At 56.3% G+C, this 24,995-nt stretch overlaps 2 protein-coding genes across 3 annotated transcripts in view; one reads left to right on the forward strand and one right to left on the reverse strand.

The window, feature by feature from the left end:
• The window catches only part of RECQL5 (RecQ like helicase 5), a 30,773-nt gene that overhangs the window by 4,863 nt on the left and 915 nt on the right, over positions 1–24,995 (reverse strand). For both annotated transcript variants that reach the window (XM_024553688.2, XM_045190110.2), the window contains exons 2-7: positions 24,184–24,305; positions 22,785–23,303; positions 22,215–22,320; positions 21,585–21,696; positions 19,830–19,992; positions 17,249–17,328 (exon numbers count right to left, since the gene is read on the reverse strand). In XM_024553688.2, the coding sequence (XP_024409456.2) occupies positions 17,249–17,328; positions 19,830–19,992; positions 21,585–21,696; positions 22,215–22,320; positions 22,785–23,303; positions 24,184–24,305 (1,102 nt within the window). The remainder of the gene's footprint in view (positions 1–17,248; positions 17,329–19,829; positions 19,993–21,584; positions 21,697–22,214; positions 22,321–22,784; positions 23,304–24,183; positions 24,306–24,995) is intronic.
• SMIM5 (small integral membrane protein 5) lies at positions 1,245–11,007 on the forward strand. The gene is made up of 3 exons (XM_024553689.4): positions 1,245–1,702; positions 7,781–7,940; positions 8,388–11,007. The coding sequence occupies exons 2-3, from the start codon at positions 7,814–7,816 to the stop codon at positions 8,495–8,497; spliced, it is 237 nt and encodes a 78-aa protein (XP_024409457.2). The 5' UTR covers positions 1,245–1,702; positions 7,781–7,813; the 3' UTR covers positions 8,498–11,007.

Raw genomic sequence — 24,995 nt, forward strand, 5'->3', positions numbered from 1 at the left:
CAATGAGCCTCTGCCTGGCCCACTGTTCACAGTCCTGGGCAGGGGGCCTGCCTGAGGACAGGAACCCGGCAGCTCTGGGCGCTACACTGCATGCCAGTCCCTGTGGGGCGCCGAGGAGCAGCAGCCTTGGCAGAGCCCTCCTAGCAGCACCTTCCAGGGTTGCAGTCCCCCGGGGTGCCAGCCTCCAGCTGTCTGTACTCTGACTCCCCAGGATGAGGGCAAAGTCAGTCCTTGGGGCAGGTGCAGTGGCCCCGGGAGGGACCACAGGTCTATCAAGTCCCTTACAAATAGTCAGTCCAGCCACAGGATGGTGGTGGTGGGGAGCTGTACCAGGTGCCACATCCAGGTACAAGAATGCTGGTGCAAGAAGCCCTTTAAGCAACCGAGGCCCTGAGGAGCAGGCTCCAGGAACAGGAGCTGATTGTTACCCAGTGCCCAGAAGTGGGTAGGGCTGCCTTGTTAGCTGAGTGGAGAATGCACTCTGAACAGCCCGAGATGGCCAGGCAGCCACCAGAGGGTGCTGTTGCCCCTGCTCCTAAAACCAATGAGTAACGCCTTCTGTCGTGAGTCTGTACCTCTGTACAGTGGCCGCAGGTCCCACCTCTGGGAGGCCCTGGCATCCAAGCCGTGTGGCCACAGGTTGGCTTCCTACCCCACCCTCTCCCAGGCCCTGACTCACTGAGGTTTTGTGCTCACACTCAAAGGGCCCCATTGACGGCTCAAAGATGCAGGCTGGTCCACTCCTGCCCTGCTCCAGGCACAGGCTGGTCGGCCGCGGCGGCATGCCCAGCCAAATGTCAGAGGGCCTGCCCAACCACTGAGCTCCGGAGCCCGTCCCCAGCAGCCGAGCCCAGAGAGCGGCACAAGGAGACCAGCAGAGTTCCTCCAGGCCCGGGGCGCTTGAGGCACATGCCCAGCAAGCAGGCCAGGCACCCGCCACTCTCAAGTCGCTTGGGACTCCCATGATCTTCCCCAGAATACCTCCCAGGGGCCTGGCTTCTTGGGTGGTCTGGCCCCTCCCCCACTATTTACTTTCTTCCCCTAGAGAGGCCAGAGGGAGGGACCAGCCAGGGAGTTGCCTGACGTGCAGGTTGGGGTGGTGGGGGTGCGAGCCAAAAGGCCCTCCTAAGGGCAGGGCGGGAGCCAAGGGCTGGGTGTGCTGTGGGGGCCCCCTCCCTCCCCACTCCACACCTCAGCTGGAACCTCCCTGGGGTCATCTTTGCCAGGGAACAGAAAGCCGACCTCCGCTTTCATCAGCTCCCAGCCCAGGCCCAGCCCACGTGGCCTAGCACACACCCACCAGGAGGGAGAGGAAGAGGAGGAACAGGCCGAGAGGGAGCTGAGCCCATTCCTGCAGACCTCCTGGGGCAGGACAAGTTCCTAGCAGGGCTCCTGGCCTGCACCCAGGCAGCGGTGGCACTGGCACCCGCCCACCCAGGGGCCGTCCTGTGTAATTTGACACTTGGATCTCCTGGACGACCAACAAAAAAGCCGGAGTCCAGATAGCAGCTGGTCGAGCTGCTGGGCCGGAGGAGAAGCACCCAGGGAGCAGCACCGGGTCACCAAAGAGGAGAGGTGTCTGAGGTGGAGAGGAGAGGTGGGGGCGGGCCCAGGGCAGGCCTGAGGGAAGAGGCCTGCTGACAGTGCCTGGCTTCCAGCGCCTGCGTCTGCCCCAGCACAGTGCCGACACCTGAGCTCCCAGGTGAGTGACCACAGATGGAGGTTGGGGGAGGAATTGGATGAAGGGGACGGAGCAGCAAGGTCCCCTGCCCCAAGGGTGGTCGGCCACAATTTACTATGGGGGACACACTTGTCACAGTCTTCCAGGTGGCCTCCTGTTCAAACCTGGGCTCTCCCTGCTTTTGCTGAGACCGAACACAGGGAGCCACAAGCCAAATCTGCAGCCTCTTTGAGGGCAGCTTCCTCCCTGCTTGCTGAGCAGGCGGAGGCCCCCCGGGGCGCATGCTTACTCTGCAAGTTAGTTTAAGCTTTTTCCATCAGGGGGCTTAGCGAGGGATTTGGCTGCCTCGGCTTGGGGGAGAAACATCGCCTGCCCACAGAGCCTCCCTTTTCCCAGGTCAAGGTACAGCTCTCCCGGACCTGTTTCCCCCAGCCCAGGAGGCTCAGGGAAAGATCTGCCCAGCCATTTCTTGCCCCCATGGCAGCTCCACCTATCCGTGTCCCAGACAAGAGCAGCAGCTGCCACTGCTTGTGAGGGGCTTTGTGACAGGGAGCAGCCAGCACCCCCCAGAGGGATTTGTAACGGGGTCCAGAACCCGGGGTGTCCAGGAAACACCGAAAATATAATGTCAAAAATATATATATATATGTAGTTGTCCTAACACCCACAATTCTGGACTGGGGGATGGGACATGTGGAGCAGGGCCATTGAGTTATTTTGCATATCAACAGTTTGCAAATAACCGCAAAAACGGTTATTAACATATCTGTAACTTTTAGCTGGTTTCTAAGTTAAGTAACTGTGGCTGTGCTTTGAACCAGGGAGATGGGAGTGACTTCGACCCTTGATGTAACTGGGAGGCAACTCCCCCTGGTTACAGAGTCCGTGTGAGAGCTTGGAGAAGGTTGGTTCCTCGCCACGGGGCCACGCCTGCCCGGACTTACTGTGGCAGTTCAAAAAAGCTGGAAAAGTACGGAATGCTAGCAGGTGTAGCTGATTGTGGGAGGAGTCAGAAACGGGGACGCAGAGGAAGATTCACGTCCAGATTTAAACCCAGGTGTGGCAGGGTTGGAACCACGTGGTTTGCGGGGCTAACCCTGTGGTTTTGGGGCTCCCTTAACCACAGCTTAGGAAGCAGGAAAGCAAGATGTAGCAGCGATGCAGAGCTCTCTCTTAGCAGTTTGGAAGAAGGCAGGAGAGTTGTTGCAGGAAGGAAAGGGGTGAAAGGACTCTCGCTGGTGGGCCCTGAGAAGGTGCCACGTGGGTTTGGATTGAGAACTGGAGGTCAGGGCAACACAGCTGATAGTGTTGGGAACTGCAGGATACCTCCCAACCGAGCATGTATCACTGGAAAGAACCGGGGGCCACCTGAGCCACAGGCTTCTATTTCTTCTCCCGAGATACGGTACCCTGGACCGGGCAAAGCGGGGAAGGAAGGAAGGACTGTGTGTGTTTGTGGGTGTTTTAAGGGACTTTGGGATTTTAACAAAGACATTAAGTCATTACTCTAAGTCTGCGTAACTTTCAAATGAATAGTTCCTTTCCTTTTCACCAATCTCTGACATTGAGAGCTGTAACTCCCTGGCGGCGGGCAAGGTGAACCTAGTTCAGGGGGACCCCGGGAGAGTGGGGTCTATTCGGTACAGCTTGGCCCACTCACTGCCAGGCCCAGGGCTCCTCCAGGCTCATTGAGATGCCCACACATCTCCCTAAATGCTGCACCAGAAATGAGAGGGCCAGACTCCAAGCAGAGGGTCAGGTGGGGGAAGGGGAAGACGGGGAATTGAGGTTGGGGGAGTTTGCACCCTCATAGCCAGCCCTCTTCTGTGCCCCTAAAAGGCTGACCTGACCCCAAGACAGTTCTCCATGCAGCACAGAGAGGGGCCCTCCTGGGCAGGGCCCCAGGAGCCAAGGCCGGTGGACTCCTCCTGCCTCGCTGCCCTCACACCAGGGTTAAAGTCTTCCTCCCCGCCCCCTAGATGTCTTCCCCAAAGCAAACAAGCTGGTATCTACTTAGGAAAAACACGATGTAGGTAAGAGTGGAAACCGAGGGTCAGTCCAAGTGTTCCTAGCCCAGCAGGGGCGGCGGGATCTGGCCTGGGCTGGTGGCTGGGGAGACTACGGGCAGCACAGGGCAGACAGAAAGGGCAGATGCTGGGCTGCGCCAGAGGCAGCAGGGAAGGTGGTGAGCCCATGGCTACACTCACTGGCTCCTACCCCCGGGACACCCCAGGCAGGCGGGCAGGGACGGCAGCCCCTGTGCACACAGGACACAGGTGGACAGGGTCCCGAACACAGTCCCTGGGCTGGAACAGAAGGGTGACACCCAGTTTCTGGGGCTTCGGGAATAACCACCGGTAGCACAAGGGACCCCTCTGGCCCTGAAAGGCCACAGGGCTGGGGAAGGGGGACCTGCTGAGGGTTCAAGTGTCCACTTCCTACAGCAAGTCGAAGCCAAGGCGAACGGGGGTGTCGTTAGGAAGGCTCGGTGCAGCCCACAGTGGCTTCTCCACCTCGCTGGCCAGGCCTCTGGGCCCCACAAGTCTCCCACAAACTTAGGTTGTTATTCATTCTAGCTGTTTCTCAAACAAGTCAATGCCCTGGGGGCAAGGGTGGCTGAAAACCACCCTGACAAAATAACCGGGGCAGAGCAGGAAACCCCGAGGGCCCTGTGCCATCCACACCTGTACCTATCAGTCCCCAAAGCACCTGCCTACTGCCCCTGGGTAGCTGGAGTATCAGTTTTGCAAGGAGGAAACCGGAAACTTCAGTACGAGTGGCGGGTATCTGGCCTGACGGCTTTGTCTCAAGCAGATGACACCCACAGGAATGTCTCCTGGTCCACCCACTCCGCCTTGCTCACTTGCCCCTCCGCTGGCTGCCACTCCCGCCTGGAGCACCCTGGGAAGGCTCCAGGCAGGGCTCTGCAGGCAGGCAGCTGGGGCTGCTCCCCATTCCCCGGGGCCAAGAAAGCCACCACCTGCTCTGGCTGTTTCCAATGGATGAAATACCGAACGCAGGGTTGGGAGGGACTCTGGTTTCCCTGGTTCACAGGCAGGAGGTACAGTTTTGGAAGGAGTTTGGTGGACCTGAGATAGACCAGAAAAACAGAGAATGCCCCATAGTCCCACTGGATTTCCGTGCCCCTCTCCCTCCAACCTGGGAAGGCACGGGGAGGAGAGGCAGCCAGCCCCAGAGCGCCCACTTTCTCCAGGGCCACAGCTGGGAACAGTCAGGACTCCCTTCAGAGCAACAGCTAGGGCACACGCCACATGGTCACCTGACTGCTACTGGCTATATTGGGCACCAGGCATCAGGCACCCCCTTGGCCTTGCTTTAAATAGCCCACTGGGAAGACCGCCTGAGACCTGCTGGAATGTGCCTTTTCCCTCTTAGGAAAAAGAGGCCCCTCCAACTGCCCTACGGTCCCACGAAGGATCTTTCTGCTCAAGCCCAAGCTGGAAAGGACAAAACCTCAACTGAGAAGCCAAGGGGGCTCCTCTGAAGTCTTTGGGGCAGAAGAGCCTGGTCCAGTGGCCACTCTTGTTCCGGTGCAGATGGGATCCAGGGAGCGGCCCTGGCGTGGGCGAGGCCGGCTAACCCAGGTCTCCAGAGGCCCTGGGTGAACAGCCATGACGCTGTCCACCTCCATGGCCTACTGCTGCTACGCAGACCAAGTCTTCCCAGAGTGGGGCGCGGGCCCCCAGGGCAGGAGTCTGCAGCTTTCTGACGTCATAAGTCCCTGGAGGGTGGCTGACTTTAGAGCTGCAGCTTCTGATCAACAAACCCTCCCTTTCCTACACAGCAGTTCTGCCTCTGCCCAACCTGAGCCGCCTTCCTCCTCCCTGCTCTGGAGGCCACGCCCCTCTGGGAGCCCATGCAGGAGAAAGCTCCCCCAGCTCCCCATCCACTCCTGTTAAGGAGCATCTGATCCTTACAGTAGGCAATGCAGGCACTGGGCCAGTCAGGCTGGAGAAGCCAGACCCAGTGCAGACAAAACTGGAGCGAGAGGAACAGCTCTGCACCTCTTCCCTGACTGAGCCTGGTTGGGTGGGCTCCAGGCCACCTGAGGACCCCGGGGGCAGGGATGCCCACAGGCCCCAGAACAGGGGAGGGGCCTGCTCCACTGGTCAATAGGAGGGAGTCTGTTTAGTGGGACCACAGGAGAGAGGTCCTACTCTTGGGAAGGAATTTGGTAGACCTGAGACAGAAAGACACACGAGATCTGTCCCTTTGGTGGTTCTCACAGAGCAGGTATGACCTTGGCCTAAGGAGCAATGCGCCTGATAAAAGTAGTGTCCCAGGCTCCAGAGGGTGGGCTAGGGCTGCTCTCGCACAGTCCACTGGCTTCCAAAGGGCTCTGGGGCGCAGGTCACTGGGCTGGCCCACTGCGCGGGCAGTGCCCTCAGTCAGCTGTCCTGGGCTGACTTGTCTTGCTGGTCAAAGAGTAGGCTTCCCAAGGCAGGCCTCCACTGAGAGACAGTGTGGGGCAGCAGGGGGAGAGCTGGCCAGACCCCGCCCTGCCGTATGACCTGGGAGAAGTCCCTTCCTCTCTCAGCTCTCAGCTTCCCCGTTTGTAAAAGAAAGGAGGCAGGCGGAATGACCTGTGGTGTTCTAGGAGGCTATGCCTCCGTCCATTTGAAAACTGGGACCCTGGCCTCCTTTGCGGAAACATGCTGACCCTGGAGGGGGGCGCGAGGGAAGACGGGAGGCTTTAACTCCAGAAGCCTCCCACTTCTGACCAGGTGCTGCTGGTCTGACTTCCACGGAGCCACCACTGTCTGCTGCCCCATCACCACGTGAAGGCGGCTCCCCATCTCCTGCCTGCCTCCCCTTCCTTCACCTCACACACCATGAGCATTCCAGAATGAAGGACCCAGCTGAAACTACCCGAGGGTGTTTGAGGAGGGTCATTGACAGTGTTCGGGGAGGTGTAACCACCCCCAAAAGCCACCCGACTCTCCTGTACCGCCCAGGCCCCGCCCAGAGGGAGTCCCGTGGGCTGGCACCTCCCTGTGCCAGGCTCCGCGCTGCCAGGCAGCCTCGAAAGACAGGCCTCCCACCCGCATCACAGGGAGGGACAGATTCGGAGATGAAGCGACTCGTCCAGTCACCAAAGCAGGAAGGGGAGGCAGCATTCAAATCACAGGTGACACAGACAGTGCTCTGTGGCAGACAGATGACAAAGCCACTAGAAAAATTATTTTGTGGAGGAGGCGATGCAGGTGGCGTGTGCCGGCTGCCCACGCCTCAGGCCCTGAAGAACTGAGGCAGAAGAGGGGCAGAAGTGTCCTAGGGGCCACCGGAGGGACTCACTGGTCAGTACGAGGTCCCACCCTCTGCCAATCAGAGCTGCCCCAAGAAAGTGGGGTGGGCTGCGGTAGCAGGTTGGGCTCCCACCTCAGCCAGAGGGACTCAAGCAAAGGCCGCATACCACAGGGAGGACAGGGAGCCAGGCCGTGGCACCTCCAGGAGTGACTGGCTTCACAGACCTCAACCACGTCAGGAAAAGGGGCGAGACGGGGGACGCAGCGGCAGTAACTAGAGCCTGAGGCCTGGCACATGCCCCTGGCCACCTGTCAGCCTCCCTGGGATTAGAGCTGCCTCAGAGAACAGGTTCAGGCTGGGGTGGCACACACTGTCCCTGGTCTCTGTCTGAAGGCCCTGGCTCCCTGTGCCTGCAGGTGAGGCGAGGGGAGGGGGCTCTGCCGCACATCACGCCCAACTCACAGACCGGGCCTGGGCCTCCCATCGGCCTCCCAGGCCTCCCGGGCAGGAAGAGCTAGCGGGCTGAGCTGCCACACACCTGGGGCGGGTGTGAGTGCAGAGGAGACCCACCTGGTAGCCCAGAAGAGTGGGTTCAAGCCAGCAGGGGAGGGAGGGGCTGGCCAGACTAGCCCCGGGGGCGCCCTATCACATTATGAAGAGAACCCCTCGGGAAAAACTGAAGGGACACGGGCTCCCCGCGGTGGCCCCACCAGAGCCGCTGGAACTCTGAGGGCTGAGACCCGACAAACCCGTTCTGCGGGCTGCAGGGGAGCGAGAGGGCGGATGCTCTGGAGCCGGCCCTGCAGGGACTCAGGTCCTGTCTCTGTTCAGGCCGGCAGGAGCCCTGCAGGAACCCCGCTCGGCATGGCACCCACGGACTTTGTGGAGGAGATGAGCGCAGTGGGGGAGAAGCTATTGCTCAAGCTGCAGAGGCTGCCGCAGGCGGAGCCCGTGGAGATCGTGGCCTTCTCTGTCATCGTCCTCTTCACAGGTCAGCAGGGCCCTGAGGTTGTCCTCGGCTCTTCCTGCCACCCAGAAGACATGACCACGGTGCCGGCCTGAGGGCTGGCGGAGGTGGCGTGGTGCCTCCCAGGCAGAGGAGGAGAAACAAGGAATTTCCCCTAGTCCTGTGACACGCCACTTGAGCGATGGGCTGGGTGGCGCTGGGCATCGCAGGCAGCCCAGCATTCCAGCCCGGGGACGAAGGGAGCAGAGCTCTGGGAGGTGGACGGGGTATGGCAGGGAGGAGGTTCGGGCCCTGGTGGCCAGCACCGGGGTGGTGGACACCTTCCTCAGACCCGAGGGTGTTTCTGACCAGCGATCCAAGCCTTTAGGCCAAGGCCCCCATACCTCCAGAAGGGCTGCTTTGGAAGGGGGCAGGCGTCCTTTCTCCTCTCACCTCCGGGCTCCCTGTGCCCTCCCCCGCTCCACCCTCCAGCCACTGTGCTGCTGCTGCTGCTGACAGCCTGTAGCTGCTGCTGTGCCCGCTGCTGCTGCCCTGAGCAGAGAGGCAGGAAGGCCCAGGTGCGGCCCGTGACCCCGCCGTGAGGGACAGAGGGCTGACAGAGGAGACACTGGGGAGGAGTCTACCCAAGCCACAGCCCAGGCGTCAGCCTGGCCCTGCAGCCCTGACCCCTCAAGACCAAGATCTACTGTCACAGCAGTGGCCCTGCCCAAGAACCAGACAGTGATACAGGAAAGCTCGTCAAGGAAACAAGGGCTGTTATGGTCACAAGACTTCCCTCCCCCTGCCAGCGAAAGCGGTGCCAAGGAGGGGCTGACCGTTTCAAGGACGGAGTGAAGCGCCAGGGTGCCTGGCCTACCTGCACTTTTTAACAAAACACGGGAGTGGGGTTGCCACCCTGTGGGGAGCTGGCCTTGGGGTTCTGCTGAACCACAGGGACTCTGTGCAGTGGCGATGGGACCCCGCATTCCCCACCAGCGCGGGCTGTGCAGATATTCCAGCCAGTGTTTGCCGGCTTCTCCGCCAGGAAAAGCTTCTCGATTATGTGTTTCTGCGGCTCCAGGCTCCCTGCCTGTGCTCTGTGCATCAGCAAGGTCACGTGCCAGAACTCCAGGGGCGTGACCGGTAGCTGTCCTTGCAGGCCCCTGCTCTCCTTGTGCCCATTAAAGCTGGAAAATGCACAGGTGGGACGGCCACCTGGGAGGGAATGCCGCAGAACCGGTGAGGGGTGCAGGGGAGCTCCGGTCAAGCACTAGCTGCTGATAAGCTCCGGTCCCCAGACGCCCACTCCGTAGCGACAGACGCTGTGTGTGCCCCAGGCAGGTGCTGGCTCAGAGGTGCCACTTAACAGTTTCCACTGCCATTAACTTGGGTGGGCACACCTTGCACTAGCAGGCTCAGGCCACTTGGTTTTCCCAACCTTCTGGAGTGAGAGAAGACAGGTCAGGCCCCTAGAACTGACCACAACCTGCATCCCAATGCCTTCACCCTTTCCCCGTCCGTGTGCCAGACTGTCCGGGTCCAAGCCCCCCACCCCCAACCCACCAGCTGTGGAAACCCAGGTGAGTGACGCAACCTTCCTGAGCCACATTTTCTCCCTGTGAGATGGGGTCAATCCGCTGCCTCCCGGGGTGAGCCCGTGGGGATAAGCTGGGATGACCTAGGTCGAGCACGTGGCACAGTGCTGGGCCCTTCCCGAGCTCTCCGTGTGTGTGCGTGGCTCCTCTACACGGGACCTGGCCCAGGGTGATAAGGACCATTTTACGGCAGGTCCTGTTGAAATGCAGCACCGCTCTGCCTCCCACTTCAACCCGCTCTCTCTTCCAGAGAGCTTTCTAGGTAGAGGCACAACCTAGGAATGATGGCAGGGGAGGGACGGCTCCCATGGTGCCTCCCCTCCTGCCCACCAGACCCCAGAGCCACAAGAGGTCCACATTTTTCACTCGCGTCGTCTTGGCCTGGGCAGCCGTGCTCTGGCTGTTTGGGGACAGAACCCAGTCTGCTCAGAAAATAGAGAATGGGGAGGGGATGCCAGCCCCTGCCACGCCCCTGTCACCACCACCCTCAAGCTGGCAGGCAAGCGGAAGTAGCTTTCTCTGGCTGGTTTCACTTCCTGGTGTCCAGGGACTTGTTGGTTTGGTTTCAGCTAAAGACCCAGAGGGGAAGTGCTTCCATACAAAATAGAAGAAATTCAGAAGTCTGCCTGTGTCCTCTACCCCACCGGCACCACCAAAGAACAGGCTCCAGAATACTAGCAACTGTGGTGATTCCGGTGACGGTGTAAAGGCAGCTAGAGCTCACTGAGGAGGGCTCTCACAGAGGAAGGCGGTGTCCCAGAATTCTGACGCAGACAGACGCGCTGAGCTGTCACAACAGCGTCTGTGCTGTAGGTGACATTACTGTCCCCATTTTAAAGATGAAGACACTGAGCCTTAGCAACACTAGGGAGCCTAAGTCCACCTGAGGCAGGAGAGCAAAAGGCGAGGAAAATTCCTTTGCAAGGTGAATAGGGAAACTGAGACAGACCAAACTGGCTGAGCAATTTGCAGCCAGGTGCAGGTCACCTCCCCTAGAGATGGCATCTAGGCCTCAGTGTATTTCAGCCCCAGGCCCAGAAAAGCAGCAAAACCAGGTGGGTGATGCCTAATGACCCCCTGTCACTGACCAATCAGTGGAGACCACGGCCCTGGGAGGGCGCACCTGGAGCACTGATGAATATCTGCTGAACCCTCCCGAGACCTCCCCTGAGATTCCTGCCTGCAAGAGAGAGATACAAGCCTCAAGACAAAGGACCCAGCTGGGGAGCAGCCCGAACCATTCGGTTCCCTCTCTTGTTCCTCACCTCTTCCCCAACAGGCAGCACCTCCTGAACTCTAAGGGGCCCCGAGACCTGCAATCAGGGGAAACGGGCAGCAGCAGCCATGCGGCTCATCCCCCGGCTGACCCCCTGAGCCTGTCCCCAAGGCCCCCTTTTCTCTGACTTCCCAGTGAGCAGAGGCAGCCCAGCCTGGGCTCTCTTGTTGCTTCTTCCATGCTCAGCCCTTCCTTGTTTCACTGTCCCCAGCTTTAGTAAACACACTCATAGTCACCTGGACTCGTGTTGTGAAATCTTTCCTACACAAAGTCAAAAATCGACACACTACCAGCTGGCCCTAGCAGTCCTGCTCAGGGCCAGGCCCCTGTCTGGTGACACTCTAGGAGCTGAAAGGTGGCAGCAGAGCCCCTGCTCGCCACGCCCAGGCCCGAGGCCTCCCAGCCGGTGCGGATAAGGCTCTGATTCCATTGCCCTCCATCAACCAACCCTACCTCCCAGACACCCACACCCTGAGCTGTCTCAAAATGACCTCCCTGTGAGTGGGTGGGGCCCAACTACGTCTCCCTCCCCAAACAAACACCTAGGGAAGTAGGGAGGGGCCGGCGGGACAGGAAGTCCTGGGTTCAGGAGCCCCTCCAACAGAGCAGCATCCCCCTGAGAATTCCTGAAGCAGCTTTTCAGCAGCATCAAGGACGTCCCTTCCTGAAGGTGGCCGAACCTGAACCCCTTTACTAGAAGATTCTGGCTTCCTGGTCCAGGGACCAAGAGGTGGACAGTCCTGGGTACTGACAGGCTGGCTGGCTGGTTTATTTGCATTTTTCTCCTCCAGGCCAGGCAGTGCCTAACCACTGAGTCCAAATAAGATGCCGTCCCTGCCCTCAGAGGGCTGGCTCCTCCCCATTCCTCGACAAACTAGGGCACCCTGAACCCCGCCATGGATCCGGCCAGCAGTCTGGCCAAGTCTGGGACAGGCTTCAATCCCACTCAGCTCAACCAGCCAGACCTGCTCCAGTGCCACACACGACAGCAGGCTGCCACGCTCCCAGCACAGGCAGCTCCCAGCGTGGGGCCTCCTGGGGCAGATGGGAATGGAGAGGAGGCAGCAGTACCTCCATCACGGGAAAGAATAGACTGAGAGGCACAGCGAGGTGGGTGGTGGCCATGGAAGGGGTGGCCTTCAGGTTGTCTTGGGCCCAGAGAATGTCTGGCTGACTCCAGACGCCACACCTCTCCATTCCCGCTGCCACGGCACCCTGCACCAAGCCACCGCGGCCGCTGCAGCAGCGTCCGAGCCAGGCTCCCCACTCAGCTCGCCAGTCTCTGCATGCCCACCCCCCACCCCCAGCTGTGGCCTCTGTGGTCTCTCAGTTCCTCAAAAGGGTTTCACTTTGCACTTACAATCTATGCATTTTACCATATGCACAACGTGCCTTATCAGACACGACAGTAAGGTCACCTTATACTAAAGTCCCCAAGAATCTCATGAGCTAAACTTGGCAGAGAGCACACAAACTGGTTTTCTCCTGAATCTGTTTTCTCAAACATTAACATTTGAAAGCAATCTACAGCGAAATCTTCACAGGGACTGATGTAGTTTGCTTGTGTGTAATACCAATTCCAGAGCAAAAAAAAGCTGAAAACAAATTAATTTTACCCCTGTGGACACTTTCCTTGGGACCTGCTGCCTTCCATGGAACCCGGACCCTAATTCTAATTCTTACATAGTCTCCAATCTCCCCGTACACATCACTCCTTCCAGGGGTGTCCCCTGGGCCCCAGCCAGCCTCCTCCACAGGCACCACCCGCAGTCCCCCTCCTCCCAGGGGCTTTTCTCCGAGTGCAGGTTTGCTGACCAGCGCTCCCGTGTTGCCTGATGTTGCTTTCCATAACGCAGAGCAAAAGCTTGAAGGCATCTGTGCAGAGTGTGAGTGTGAGATCCTTCCGGATTTTCACAGAATGTTTACTGTTGTCTAAAGGACATGTTGATGGGAATGTTATCTGAGTGTTTCCAAAGTCATTCCAAGGTGGTCAGAGAGGTAATTCTGGGAAGGACCACCCCCACTCACTCTGAGGGAGAGCGCAGCAACGGAGCCACGGCGAGTGGCTGGGCTCACAACCCAGCGTGGCTACTTGGCTATAAAGACCAAGCCTGTTCCCTGGCTGTCAAATTGGGGTTTCGGCTATTGTTGTTGCTTCAATTCGTTCTGTAATTTTTAAGTGCAATTATGTAATTACAATGACAGCTGCCACAAACAGGTTTGGGAACAAACAGCTGACTCTCGATAAGCACCCAGCGTAAGGATGGAGTGGAAGCGCAAGGGTGCACCAGAGACCAGCCTGCCGGCTGGGAGCGGCTAGCAGGCCAAGGGCGTTCGTCAGGGTGTTCAACAGAAGGGAATGCAAAGCGCCAGGCAGGCCAAGGTCAACGAAGCCATGATTGTTACGAAGGGCTTCACTGAACTTGCCTGTCGGTATCTCTTTGCACCTGGCTGCACGTTAGAATCGCCTGGCATGCGGGGCTCGGACATGCCCAGAGACCGGGGTAGGTGGTCCGGGCGGGGCCTGGGCACAGACCTTCAGAACAGCCCCTAGATGGTCCCACCAGCTGGGCTGAGGGCCAGTGCGCTGGGATGTAAGCTCGGGGAGGGCAGGGCCTGCCTCTGCTGGTTCACACAGCACCGCAGTGCCTAGCGCAGCTCCTGGCCGTGGCTGGCACTTGAACCCTGTCTCATAGAGGAGTGAGTGGTGGCCACCAGGTTTCACGTGCCAAGGCCCTGGCTCCATTCCCACTTCCTGGCTGCCCCGTCACACCTGCCAGTGGGTAGGAGCCAGCCACACGAAGCAGGACCCAGAGCCTCACTGGTGATAACACGTCCACCCAGATACAAGTTCTAGGAGGTGCCTGCGGAAGCTGTGGTTAGCCCTGCACCCCACACCACAGGCAGGGGGGCCTGAGTTCTGGGCAGGTCCTGTCAGTGCACCCATCATCCAGACGGGGGGTCGGGGGGACAGGACCAGGCCTGGGGAAAAGGCCCTGGATCCCACTGCTCCCCTGCCCTCCCAAGTCTGACTTCTCTTAGTAAGGATACCTCGAAAAGCCCCCCGATGTGACATCATAGAAGGGCAGAATGCAGCTGAGGGGGTAAGTGTGAAAGGCAGAAAGGGACCAGGGGTTGCTAGGCAGTAGGCCTGGCCCACCTTTGCTCAGGTGACAGCAAGGAGGTCTGGTCAGGGCTTCTGGGCAATGAGAACACCCTTTCCTCCCAACAGGTGCTTCTCTGAGTCCCACAGCTCTGGTTACCTGCGGACCCCTTCGGCTGGGCCCCCAGAGTGCAGCCCAAACCATCGCCCCACCCCACCCTGCCCAGGACACGGGAATGTGAAGGGCAGTCAGGTAACAGCTCCTCCCCTCTTGGCCGGCTACAGGTACGCAGCCTGCCAACCTCAGCGGTGCCTCTAGAAGCTCTGCGAGCCCCCGTTTGCAGCTGCCTCGGAGGTCTCAGCTCCAGCCAGTCCGCTCCTCCACAACTACGCTGATACCTCAAAATGCTTCCCAAACATTTGGCCATTAGGGCAGGAAAAGCAGGAAGGACCTGGAGCGGAGCTTTAGCTGAGGTGGTCTCAGGGATGGCAGAGGAAGTCCTCGCTCATCCCAGCGCTGCTTAGGAAAAGGTCTGGGGAACCCAGGGGTGGCCTCCAGAAGAGCCCGAAGGCCCCCTCTGCTGGTGCCAGTCCTCGTTCCTGTTTTACAGAGGACAGTCCACTTCCTGCTGGCTGGAGGCGTCGAGCCCAAAGACCCGCCGAGCCCAAAGACCCGCCGGCGCTCCACTGGCTGCTGGCTACAGAGGTGGGCCAGAGTGCTCTGAGGTTGCTGCAGGCGGTGGAGTCGGGGGCGGGGTTGGGTGTGGGTGGCCAGCAACGCCTGGGACAGGGCCTTGGAGAGGCCCCTGCACCCAGAGCCCTCATCCCCGTCTCAGTCACACATGGACACCCTGATGGCAAACCAGAGGCGCCCCTGGAAGGACCAGTTCTGGGAGAACCCCTGGGACCAGGGGGGCCTGGCTGTGATCAGCCTCTTCATCATCGTGGTCCTGCTCCTCATGTCGTTCGCTCTGGTGTTTGGTGCGCTCCCTCCGCTTGAGAAGGCTAACCAGTTCGAAGAGTCGTGACCTGACTTTCTGGGGGCCAAGAAGGGGAGCCGCCTGTTATATACTCCCCGGGCACCACGCACCTTTCCCTCAAAGCCCTTTCAACAGTCTGGAATTACACATTTTTATGTGGTGACCTGACAACTGCCCCTCTTCCTCACTGGACCAAGCACCATGGAAGCTGGGGACGGGCCCCTCTGTTCTCGCCACTGTGTCCACCACAGCCAGTGGGTCCGGCAGGGTCAGTACCAACCAGTATCTGTTGGCTGAACGAACGAAGAGACAAATGCGCAAAGCAAATGGGTGAACAGGGTGCGGGTCTGCTGGCTCCCCTAGCAGACCTAGGAGACGGTGGGCGCCCCGCTCAACCCAGGCCTGAACTTCCCTCTCAGACAAGTTGTCGGGCCTGTAGGCCACAGGTTGCTTCAGACCATTCCCTGTCCTGTGTCGCTACAAGGTAAAGCGCCCTGCCATGAATAATCGAATGCTCCCCACGGCCTTAGCTCAGAGCAAGCAGCTGCAGGCAGGCAGAGGGGAAGCCTGCTGGGGCCCCACCCTGCTGCCCTCCTCTGACCCCAGGTCCCGGAGGTGCCCCGTGCACCCCAGGCCCGACAACGCTGCCTCTGTGGGAATGTGTCCGCCTCTGCCCAAGCCCCTGCACTGGCCTGCCCCTCGCTGCCAGGAGCTCTCCTCAGTGAACAGTTTCTTCAACTTCAACCTCAAGCCCAGACCGTGCCTAAAAAAGGGGCAAATATCTTGAGGGGGAGGGGCTCTTTCTTCATGCAATACACCACTTATGCACTAAAGGAGCATCCCCTTTTACTCACGGAGCAGTGTCAAATCCAGCCACACCGGCAGGGCCTGGAAGTCCTGGGGTCTGTGACCTCACTTGTGACATTCGAGAGATGAGGCTACATATGAGGCAACAGGAGCCCCGCTGGCTCCCAGGCCTCCCAACACTAAGAGGAGAAATTAGGCTAGAGGCCCCCAGAAATACCTAGCCCCTTGGGGTGTGGCAGCTAACCCTCTGGACAGCCCTAGCAAGCCTCAGACTCATCCCAGACAAGAACCAGGTCAGGGTTATTTCCAGCACAGGGGACACTGACAAATAGCAAGGACACTTGGCCCTTTCACCGTGAGTGCTCCACTCAAGGAGCCTGGGAAGGCCTGATTTGGCCCCTCCCTGTACTGGAGCAGGAAAAGAGCTCTGGTCACAACGCCGTGGGCACAGGCGGTCCTGGAGATGTAGCCAAACTCCTCAGCACAGAAGAGCGCGCCCCAAACCTGCTCTTGTCACAGAGGCCAAATGAGAGCGGACTGCTTGCAGAAGGAAAGTGCTTCAGTCCAGGGGCCACCTACTCATCGGTGAACAGGGGGGTGGGCATCAAACCCAGGGCCCAGATAAGAGTCTCTCTGGTTTCCAGTGCGAGCCCCAGACAGCTGCCAGACACCGGTAACCAGCATCATGCTTCCGGAACGTCACGTGCAAACCCAAGGCAGCACGTGTATATGAAAATGCGCACTGAAAGTCGGCAGGTCCGGGGTTCGTGGCATCCGTCTGCCATGAGCTTTGTGACTGCCACCTCTTGGACACCAGTCTGTTCATCTCTAAGCCCGAAGCAACCACTTCTGCCTCATCTGCCTCACAAGGCTGTCCAATGAGATCTGACCAACGACAGCAGAGGAACCAGCGAGCTTTTCAGACCAAAAGGCTACCCAAGTGCACCGTGCTGCCAGCCAGTCCAGAATCCTCCCGGGCATCCCTCACACATGCACTCGCAGCGGCTGTGCTCGGAAGCCACCCTGCCACAGCCTGCCTGTCCCTGCAGCTGGCAGGCTCCTTAGTGACGCCACCGCCAGCAGACACAGATAAAACAGAGAAGCAAGTTCCAAGTGGGCAGGCTGGCGTTATGTAGAAGAGCCGGTTTCTCCCTGAGCACTTTACGCGCTCGGCAAGGGGTAATCTGGGTCACCCGCCCCTGTTCGTCAGGAATAAGAGTGAAGCCAGGGGTCCGGCTCAGTGGCCTGTGATGACCACAATGCCGGTGGCTCAGAACTGGTCCACTGCCTCGGGGCTGAGTCACTCACGGGGCCGTCCACTCCAGAAGGGGGTAAATCAGGGTAGACGGATGACCACCCAAAACATTCAGCCCTCACACAGCCAGAGTTCCTGGGGCCTTCCACACCAGACTGGAAGGGTGCCGGCCTCTGGGCTGCTTGACAGGAAACGCCCCAAACCGTGGCCTTCAGCAGGCAAGGGCCCCCTGGTGGCCCAAGCGTTGCCCCACATTAGCTGGTTAACTCGCGGGTGCTGGAGGAGGCAAAGATATCACTCACACTGTGTTCCGGAAACACGCAAATAAGTCACTCACCCCAGTTCTTCACAGAAGTTCACCAAGGCATCGAAGGCCAGGAAAGCAGCTTTATCAGACGCTTTGTTCCCTCTCTTTTCCTGGGGACAAAAAATGACCATTTCTATGGGGATGGCCAGAGGGAAGGGGGTGGGGGAGGTGGAAGACAGTAAAGGGGGATAAATGGTGATGGAAGGAGACTTGACTTAGGGTGGTGAACGCACAGTACAATACACAGGTGACATGTTACGGAACCGTACACCTGAAACCTGCATAATGTTATTAACCGATGTCACCCCAATAAATTCAATTAAAAAATTGAAAAAACAACAACAAAAAGAAATGACCATTTAATAAGCCTTACATAGTTTGCACTTCTTGTGCCCCAAAAAACGATGAGAGAAAACATATCAAATGACAGTAAAAAAGCCACTTATAAAACAGTGTCCCCAAACCTGAGCATGCATGAGAATCACCTGGGTAACTGAAAAGAGTGACCGGGGGCCTACCCCCGACTATTGAAGCGAACTTTCTGGAACGGGAGCTTTTGAGGGTTGATATTTTCAAAAAACTGCTCATGTGGTTCTCATGCAAAGGACCAGAACTGGCATCTGAGAACCACGGTACCCGACGTGACCCAGTTTAAACGTGGACACAGGCACCGGGGCGTGTGCTTGGGCACACGGGAGCAGACACGCCTCTCTGTGCATGGGGGGTACACTGCGCCCTAGAATGCTAATGGTGGTCATTCAGTGTGGGAACACTTGTTGCCTTTTTGGGTTTCCACTGGAACTTCCCTAAAACACGTACATTAGCTTTGAGGAGAAATGACCGTTTCCTATCGCTCCACTCAGCTTTCGTACCTGCTCAGAGCCTGCCTGTTTCTTACGGGATATTCGTTTTCTTCACCTAAATCGGTGGTTCTCACCCCTGGCTGCATATGAAAATCAACTGGGGAGCTTTAAAAAAAATCTCTCATTAATAGCCTGTAACCTTTACACGTAGGTATTTAATAAGTTTTGTTCTTGAAAATTAAACTTTTCATTTCCATTCCCAGGAATGATATTTATAATAATGCAGCAAAAAGCTACTGCTTTTAAAAGTATTTCTATTGCATTCAGCCATCTTACCAGTTTGTTTGTTTTTAATAAATTCTAATAGATTTCTAGTAGACTCTGGGTTTTCTGGGCAGGCCCTTGTTGACATTTCTACCTCCTAGTGACTTCTCTCCTGCTCTCCCTGTCCCTGTGAGTTTATACGTATATATATTTTTTGTCTTTATATTGTCACTTTGGGGGGAATCAGAAATAAGTACTTGTATTTAATCTTTCCCACGAGGAAAAGTCTGCATGTACCCTTTCGCAACTTCACACCTCACGCTCTGGAGGACTTACCGGGTCATTCTCAACCTCCCTAGACCATCCCGCCGTGTGACGGGCCCACGGCGTGCTTCTCCAGCATGTGCCGGGGAAGAAGCTGATCTCACTATTCCGCTGCTGCAGCAGGCATCCCCGCGCACCCCTGTACACGTGACGCGTCTGTGCACGGTGGAGTCACTGAGCCACAGGGCACCAGCACCCTCCACTCACACGCTATCACCTCGTCTCCTCAAAGCGCTCGTACGAGCTCATATTCCTGGCAGCGCTGGGAGGTACCCTCTCCCACGTCCTCACGAGTGCCTCTAACGGTGTTTACACCTGTGACAATCCGATGGGCATAAAACAATAGCCCGTCGTCTGATCTGCATTTCTCTGATTCCTAAGTGGTGTGCGCATCTCTTCCTACATTCATTAGATACTCTGGTTCCCTTTTCTGTGAGATTCGAAGTTTTTGCTACACAGCTGTTTGTCTTTTACTTATTCACCTGTACGAGTTCTCTATGTCTTCAGCCACTTTACTTATATTGCAAATATTTCCCCGGCAATGGCTCATTTTTCACTTTGTTTATGGTGTCTCTCTTATGGAAATTTTTAGTGTGAATTTAGTCAAATACATAGTATCTTCCTTCATGGCTTCTGCCTTAAAATCTCAACACACTCGGCCCTTCCTCGAGGCCATAAAGTGTTCCCTCCCCGTGTACAGTGTCTGAGGTCTTTAATTCACGTATGTGTGGTGTGGGAGGTTGGAATCCAATTTATCTTTTTCCAGCGCCAATCATTCAACGGCGCGTCCTTTCCTGTTGATTTACACCGCCACCCGTCACATGCCGATTTCCCTCACCTACGTGGGTCTGTTTCTAGGCTCTCCGCAAAGACTGTATAACCAGTTAAAAAGGCTAAAAACAAAAACAAAGAACTTGTAACAATATGGGAAGATGGCGGAGTGAGAGCGGCCATGAAAACAAGGCAGCGCCGGGCTTGACTGCGTCAAACAGCACGCGCTCAAAAGACCGCACTAAGAGAGGTTAAACACACAGAAAAAAGCCTGACCTCGCTTGTTGCCATGCCCACGCGCCAGCACACCGCTCCCCCTTGCCATAAGGTCTAGCCCCAGGAGCACCTTTCTAGCTTACAGAATCCCCACCTGAGCTCAGAAAGGAGCTGCGTGAAACTAGCCAGCAGTGGCTTAGGACGGAAAGGGCTACTCCTGCCCACGGCCTCACCTGGAGATGTGCTACTTCCTTCCTGATCAGGAAGCTGACTCGGTCCCGGTCGTTCCTGGAGTAATAGAGACGGCACCAGGAAGGCTTCCCGTCCCTGCCCGCTCGGCCGGACTCTTGGTAGTACCCGGCCATAGACTTGGCAATGTTCCAGTGGGCGACAAACCTGTAGGATACAAAGGGACAAGCAGCATGAGATGCGGCAGAAGATCTGAGGGGAGGAGTGGTCCTGAGTGGGTGCAGCAGGGCTCTCCACAGCAACCAAAGGTGGGCAGGCGGGCAGGGAGGGGCAGGGGGAGGACCCGGGGTGAAGCATGGCTAGGGCACCTGCAGTCCATCCGCAGGCCTCCCTGCCATGAAGCAGCCCAGTTCAGAGGCCACAGCAGTAAAGGGTGTAAGTCCAACACGTTTGGGAAAGAAAATATCCCCACAGTCAGAGGTCCAGTGGAAAAAAATACTGGACTTAAACAAATAAGACTAGGCCACTTACGAGCTGTGCAACCTTGAAAAAATCCTTTATAATGTCTTTGAAGCAGGAAAAGGATAACATTTATTAAATACCTACTATGACCAGCCTATGAACCAAAGGGTCACCTATTCAATTCCCGGTCAGGGCACATGCTTGGGCTGCGGGCCAGGTCCCCAGTGGGGGACACACAAGAGGCAACCACACATTGATGTTTCTCTCCCTTTCTTTCTCGCTCCCTTCTCCTGTGTCTAAAAGTAAATAAATAAAACCTTTAAAAAACCCTACTATGAGCCAATGTATATATTTGTCCATTTAATTATTACAGTCCCATCATGTGAGGCAGCCCCGTTTTAGAGACAATGAACTTGAGATTCAGAGAGGTAAATTGTACAAGATGACATGACAAGGGCACAGTAGTGCTAGGATTTGAGCTTAGGGGTGTCTGACTTCAAAGTTGGCCCCTAACAAGACACAGCGAACCCAGCATCCAAACTCTGGTTCCAAAGTCCGTGTTCAGAAGGAGTCTTGACTCGGGGCGGTGAATAGACAATACGATATGCAGACGATGTATTACAGAACTGCACACCTAAAACCTGTATGTTTTTATTAACCAATATCACCCCAATACATTCAATAAACATAAACAAAGTCTGTGTTCCCTCAAATGCAATACACAGACTAATTCCTACCCTGGCCAACTCAGGGTCGCTCTGAGCCTTAACAAGACCATGCGTGCAAAGGTGCTCCTTAAATCATGCAGGCATTATTGCTGGTGCCAATCAGAACAAAGGGCTTCAGGCTGTAGCCCAAAATGTCTCCAGAAGGTCAGGCGTGGCTGGAGGTAAAACTCTTCTAACAGCTGCCAGTGTGGGCCTAGGAGGCTGGGATGTACCAGTCTCCTCGGCCTGCCAGTCAGCAGTGAGAAGGAACAATGGGGACAGGCTCTTTACCTTGACTTCCGCAGGGAGCAGGTTAAGATAGCTCATTCCAGCCCTCACAGGGTCCATCTGCTAAGACGTGAGTGAACGGGGCTGTGCTAATGAATCAGCCCGATGGCCTGCCTGCTGCCCCATTTCCTGGGGACAGCGCAACCGTTCCGCGCAGTCACCGGGAGCAGGCTGCACAGAAACAGTCAGCATGTGGGCTGTGTACTAGGGACCCCCTCCTGGGGCCTCATTCCCCGCTGGCCCTAAAAGGAGCACAAGGACCCGGTCCTCCTGGCAGAGTGCTAGGCAGCCCACCCCAAGCCAGGCCCTGATCAGGAAGGTAAGACAAGAACCAGAGCTCACCTGACATTGGCTTTGTCCACTCCCATCCCAAAACTAATGGTTGCAACAATTATAGGGACTTTCTCCTCCATCCACTCGTTCTGCACCAGCGTTCTTTCAGAAGCCTTCAGCCCTACAAAGGAGGGAAAGGTGGAGACGGGAACTGCCTTTCCCTGGGGGTCTGTCTTGGGTCCTGTGTTTTACACTATGTTGGGCACTGTACACACCCCTGCACTTATTACCTACCAGCTGCGTGCCCTTGGGCCAGCCGCTTAACCTCTAACAAATATAAAGACCCTAGCCTGTGTGTGGCACACAGCACTCAATGAATGTTAGAGACAAGATTCAAACCCAAGCTCACTGGCCTCCAAAGCCTGTGCTCTTTCCATAACAACAATACCTGGGCTTATAAAAAAGCTCATCCCCTGCTGCTGGGTGCGCACAGGGCGAGAAAAAGAATTCAGGAGTCACAAGCCTCATTTTAGACCGCACTCATGTCTGGACTCCCTTTTTGTGGATGTAAACCAATCGCTTTAGCTCTTCCTGGGTATCTAGAAAAGATGTCAGAACACCTGACTTTCCAAGACCCACAGACTCTCACTCAGAGGCCCCTGAGAGTGAAGAGGACCATGCGGCCTGGGTGGCGCTTACCTGCGTGGTAGGCCTTGGCATTCAGCCCCCTGGAACTGAGCTCTATCGCCAGCTGCTCACAAGCCTCTCTGGTCCTGCAGTAGACAATGCCGCAGCCGGAAAACAACTGCATGGGAAGAGAGGAACAACAGAAAGAAAGTAAACGTTGGGAAAAACAATCGGTCTGCTTTAAAAGCAGCTCTGTCTCTCATCAGCTTCAGTCTCTTCTGAGGCAGGCCACCCAGCAAGGCTCTGCCACTTTCTAACAAAGCAGGAGCAAAGCAGCTCAAAAACCAACCAATCTAACTCCTCTGCCTTCTCCCCTCAAACCTTGAACAGATCTGCAAAGGCCACCGTCAGAGGCTGGCTGCTTGCCTCCCACAGAATGTTTCCAGGACTAGGAAACCACAGGAAGAGGAATAACGCCAGAAAGCCAGAGGGACAACTCTGTGCTTTAAGCAGCTACAGCCAGGCCTGGCTAAGGGAGCTAGAAAAAGCAAAGGCCTTAGAAAACCAACAGCCACCTCTATGCTGCGGACAGCACCCCACTGCTCCACAGGCATCTTGGCCTCCCCACCTTGGTGCCCTCACCCCTTTATCAGTCTTCTGTCCAAGAGCCTTAAGGCAGAAGTCCCACAGGTTCTTGTAGGGGTCAGAAAGGAGCTCCTTGAACTGCACGTCATAGAAGAGGTTGGCCCGGAAGCAGGGAGTCTTGAAGACAGCGACTGGCTGCTTCAAGTGCAGAGCAGCAAACACGTCCTCCTGGACCTGCGGGGTGGCTGTGGCGGTCAGGGCTACACACGGGGCATGTGCCAGGCGGGAGCGCAGGGTCCCCAGACGCAAGTAGTCAGGACGGAAGTCGTGTCCCCACTGGGAAATACAATGAGCTTCGTCTACCACCAGGTAGGAGAGCAGGTGGCGGGACACCAGGGAGTTCAGGGTGGGCTGGAAGGAGGCTGATGCTGCCATCTCCGGTGTGATGTACAGAAGTTTGGTCCGGGGCTTTTCTTGCTCCAGGTCAGACAGAAGCTCCTTCTTCTCCTGGGCCGAGAGCTTCGAGTTCAGGGAACTCACTCGCACTTTCAGGGCCAGCAAGTGATCTACTTGGTCCTGAGGGCAGAAAGGAGAGAGGCACAGAGTATAATAGGCCCACAGGATCTCAGAAAGTCGTTGCCAAGCCCTACGGTATTTCCCAGCCATGAAACACCCCACCCCCACCCCCGCCCTCCAGTGGGTCTTCCCTTTGCATACAAGAAGTACTAAGAGGACCAGCTCTGGAGCCAAGCAGACCTGGATGTAATCCCGGCTCGCATAACTGCCACACGCTCTTGGGCTAGTTCTTAACCTTAACCTGTCAATTTTCTCCCCCCTGCTCCACTCTCTACCATAAAAATACTAACTAGCTAATAGGATTGTCAAAGGAATTAAATTTTACATCTCAAAGGTGAAATTAATGCAAGTAAAGCACCAGCACTAAGCACTGTTACTGTTCTTTCCCATCTCTCTTCACGGTCGACTGATCACTCTTAACGGCTACACTTCCTCTCTGCTGATCCTAGCAGCCCATCTGCAGGCCTTCAATACAGTCAGAAACGCAGAGAAGATGCTAACAATGTTCCAATGAGTGTCTCATCTTTTCTGTCATAGCTGTGCCCTTGCCAGAATAGAGGAGGACACCAGGGATCCCCCTTATCAATTTAGCTCTCTACCCATCTGCATCTTCTATCCCGGCAAGAGTGGGCATGTGTACACAAGTACAGTTCCACAGACCTCGGGACAAAAAGTAACAAAGGAGAGGAAGAGCCCACCGGAGTTATGCACTAGCGGAGAGGCCCACCTACGGGCAATTCAGAAACCCAACATAGCAAGGGAAATAAGCAAGTCAAGGAAAGTAAGAGGGAAGAGCAGAGAAAGCAGAAGTGAAATTTCCAGGTGTAAACGACCTTTCCCTAACCTCCCCGGGGCACCCTCTTCAATCCCCGAGCCTCACCTGAATCAAAGCAATGAGAGGAGAGATGACGATGGTGATGCCTTTAGCCAACACAGCAGGGAGCTGATAGCACAGAGATTTTCCTGCCCCTGTGGGCATGCACACAAAGACGTCCTTGTCACCTGCAAAAGTACAAGACAATACCTCAGTGCTTCCTGCCTTTTACCTCTTTCCTTCAAGGCTGTTGAAAATTCATTGAGAATGTAGGAAAATGCCCTAGCAGAGTGTGTGGCACACAGCTGGGCAGGGCGTGGGGCTTCTCAATATAATCTTAATTCCCATCCCATCTTGTCTATGAAAAGGGATACAGGGACATTTGGAAAAACACACAAAGCACTTCTGATAATGGTCCTAACCACAAGGTTAAGAAATCTGAGTTGGCTGGGATATATGATTGAAGTAAATAGCCATGCAAGCTGAGTACTTCGTAGATGAGTGGGCATATCTGTGTAGACGTGGAAGTAACATCACTTAGATGTCTATTGTTTACAAATGTTAGTGTAATTAATATTACACTCTCTTCACAACTTCCATTTGTCAACAAATCTCAGGTTTATGACATTATTACTCCTTCCTTCCCTATTTGGGATCCATGCCACTCAATCTTTAACAAAATGATGACCTACGTCAGTGACTGGATTAGGCTCTTTCTGCCACCCCCACACAAACTAGTGGGACTCTATGAACTGTTTTCAAAGACAATCTGTAGCTCTGGCTATGAAGTGTAAGAAACAGAACAGCTGAGTGGCTCTGCCAATAAAACTGCAAGTTTTGGGTGAGGAGTCTAGAAGATTTCCAACACCAGTTATTAC

The sequence above is a fragment of the Desmodus rotundus genome, chromosome 9 (assembly GCF_022682495.2).
Source record: "Desmodus rotundus isolate HL8 chromosome 9, HLdesRot8A.1, whole genome shotgun sequence".
Lineage (NCBI taxonomy): Eukaryota > Metazoa > Chordata > Mammalia > Chiroptera > Phyllostomidae > Desmodus > Desmodus rotundus.

Coding starts and splice junctions, on each gene's coding strand:
- SMIM5 (XM_024553689.4), top strand. CDS start 7,814: ATGGCACCCACGGACTTTGTGGAGGAGATGAGCGCAGTGGGGGAGAAG. Junction 7,941..8,387: donor TGTCATCGTCCTCTTCACAG/GTCAGCAGGGCC, acceptor TCCACCCTCCAG/CCACTGTGCTGCTGCTGCTG.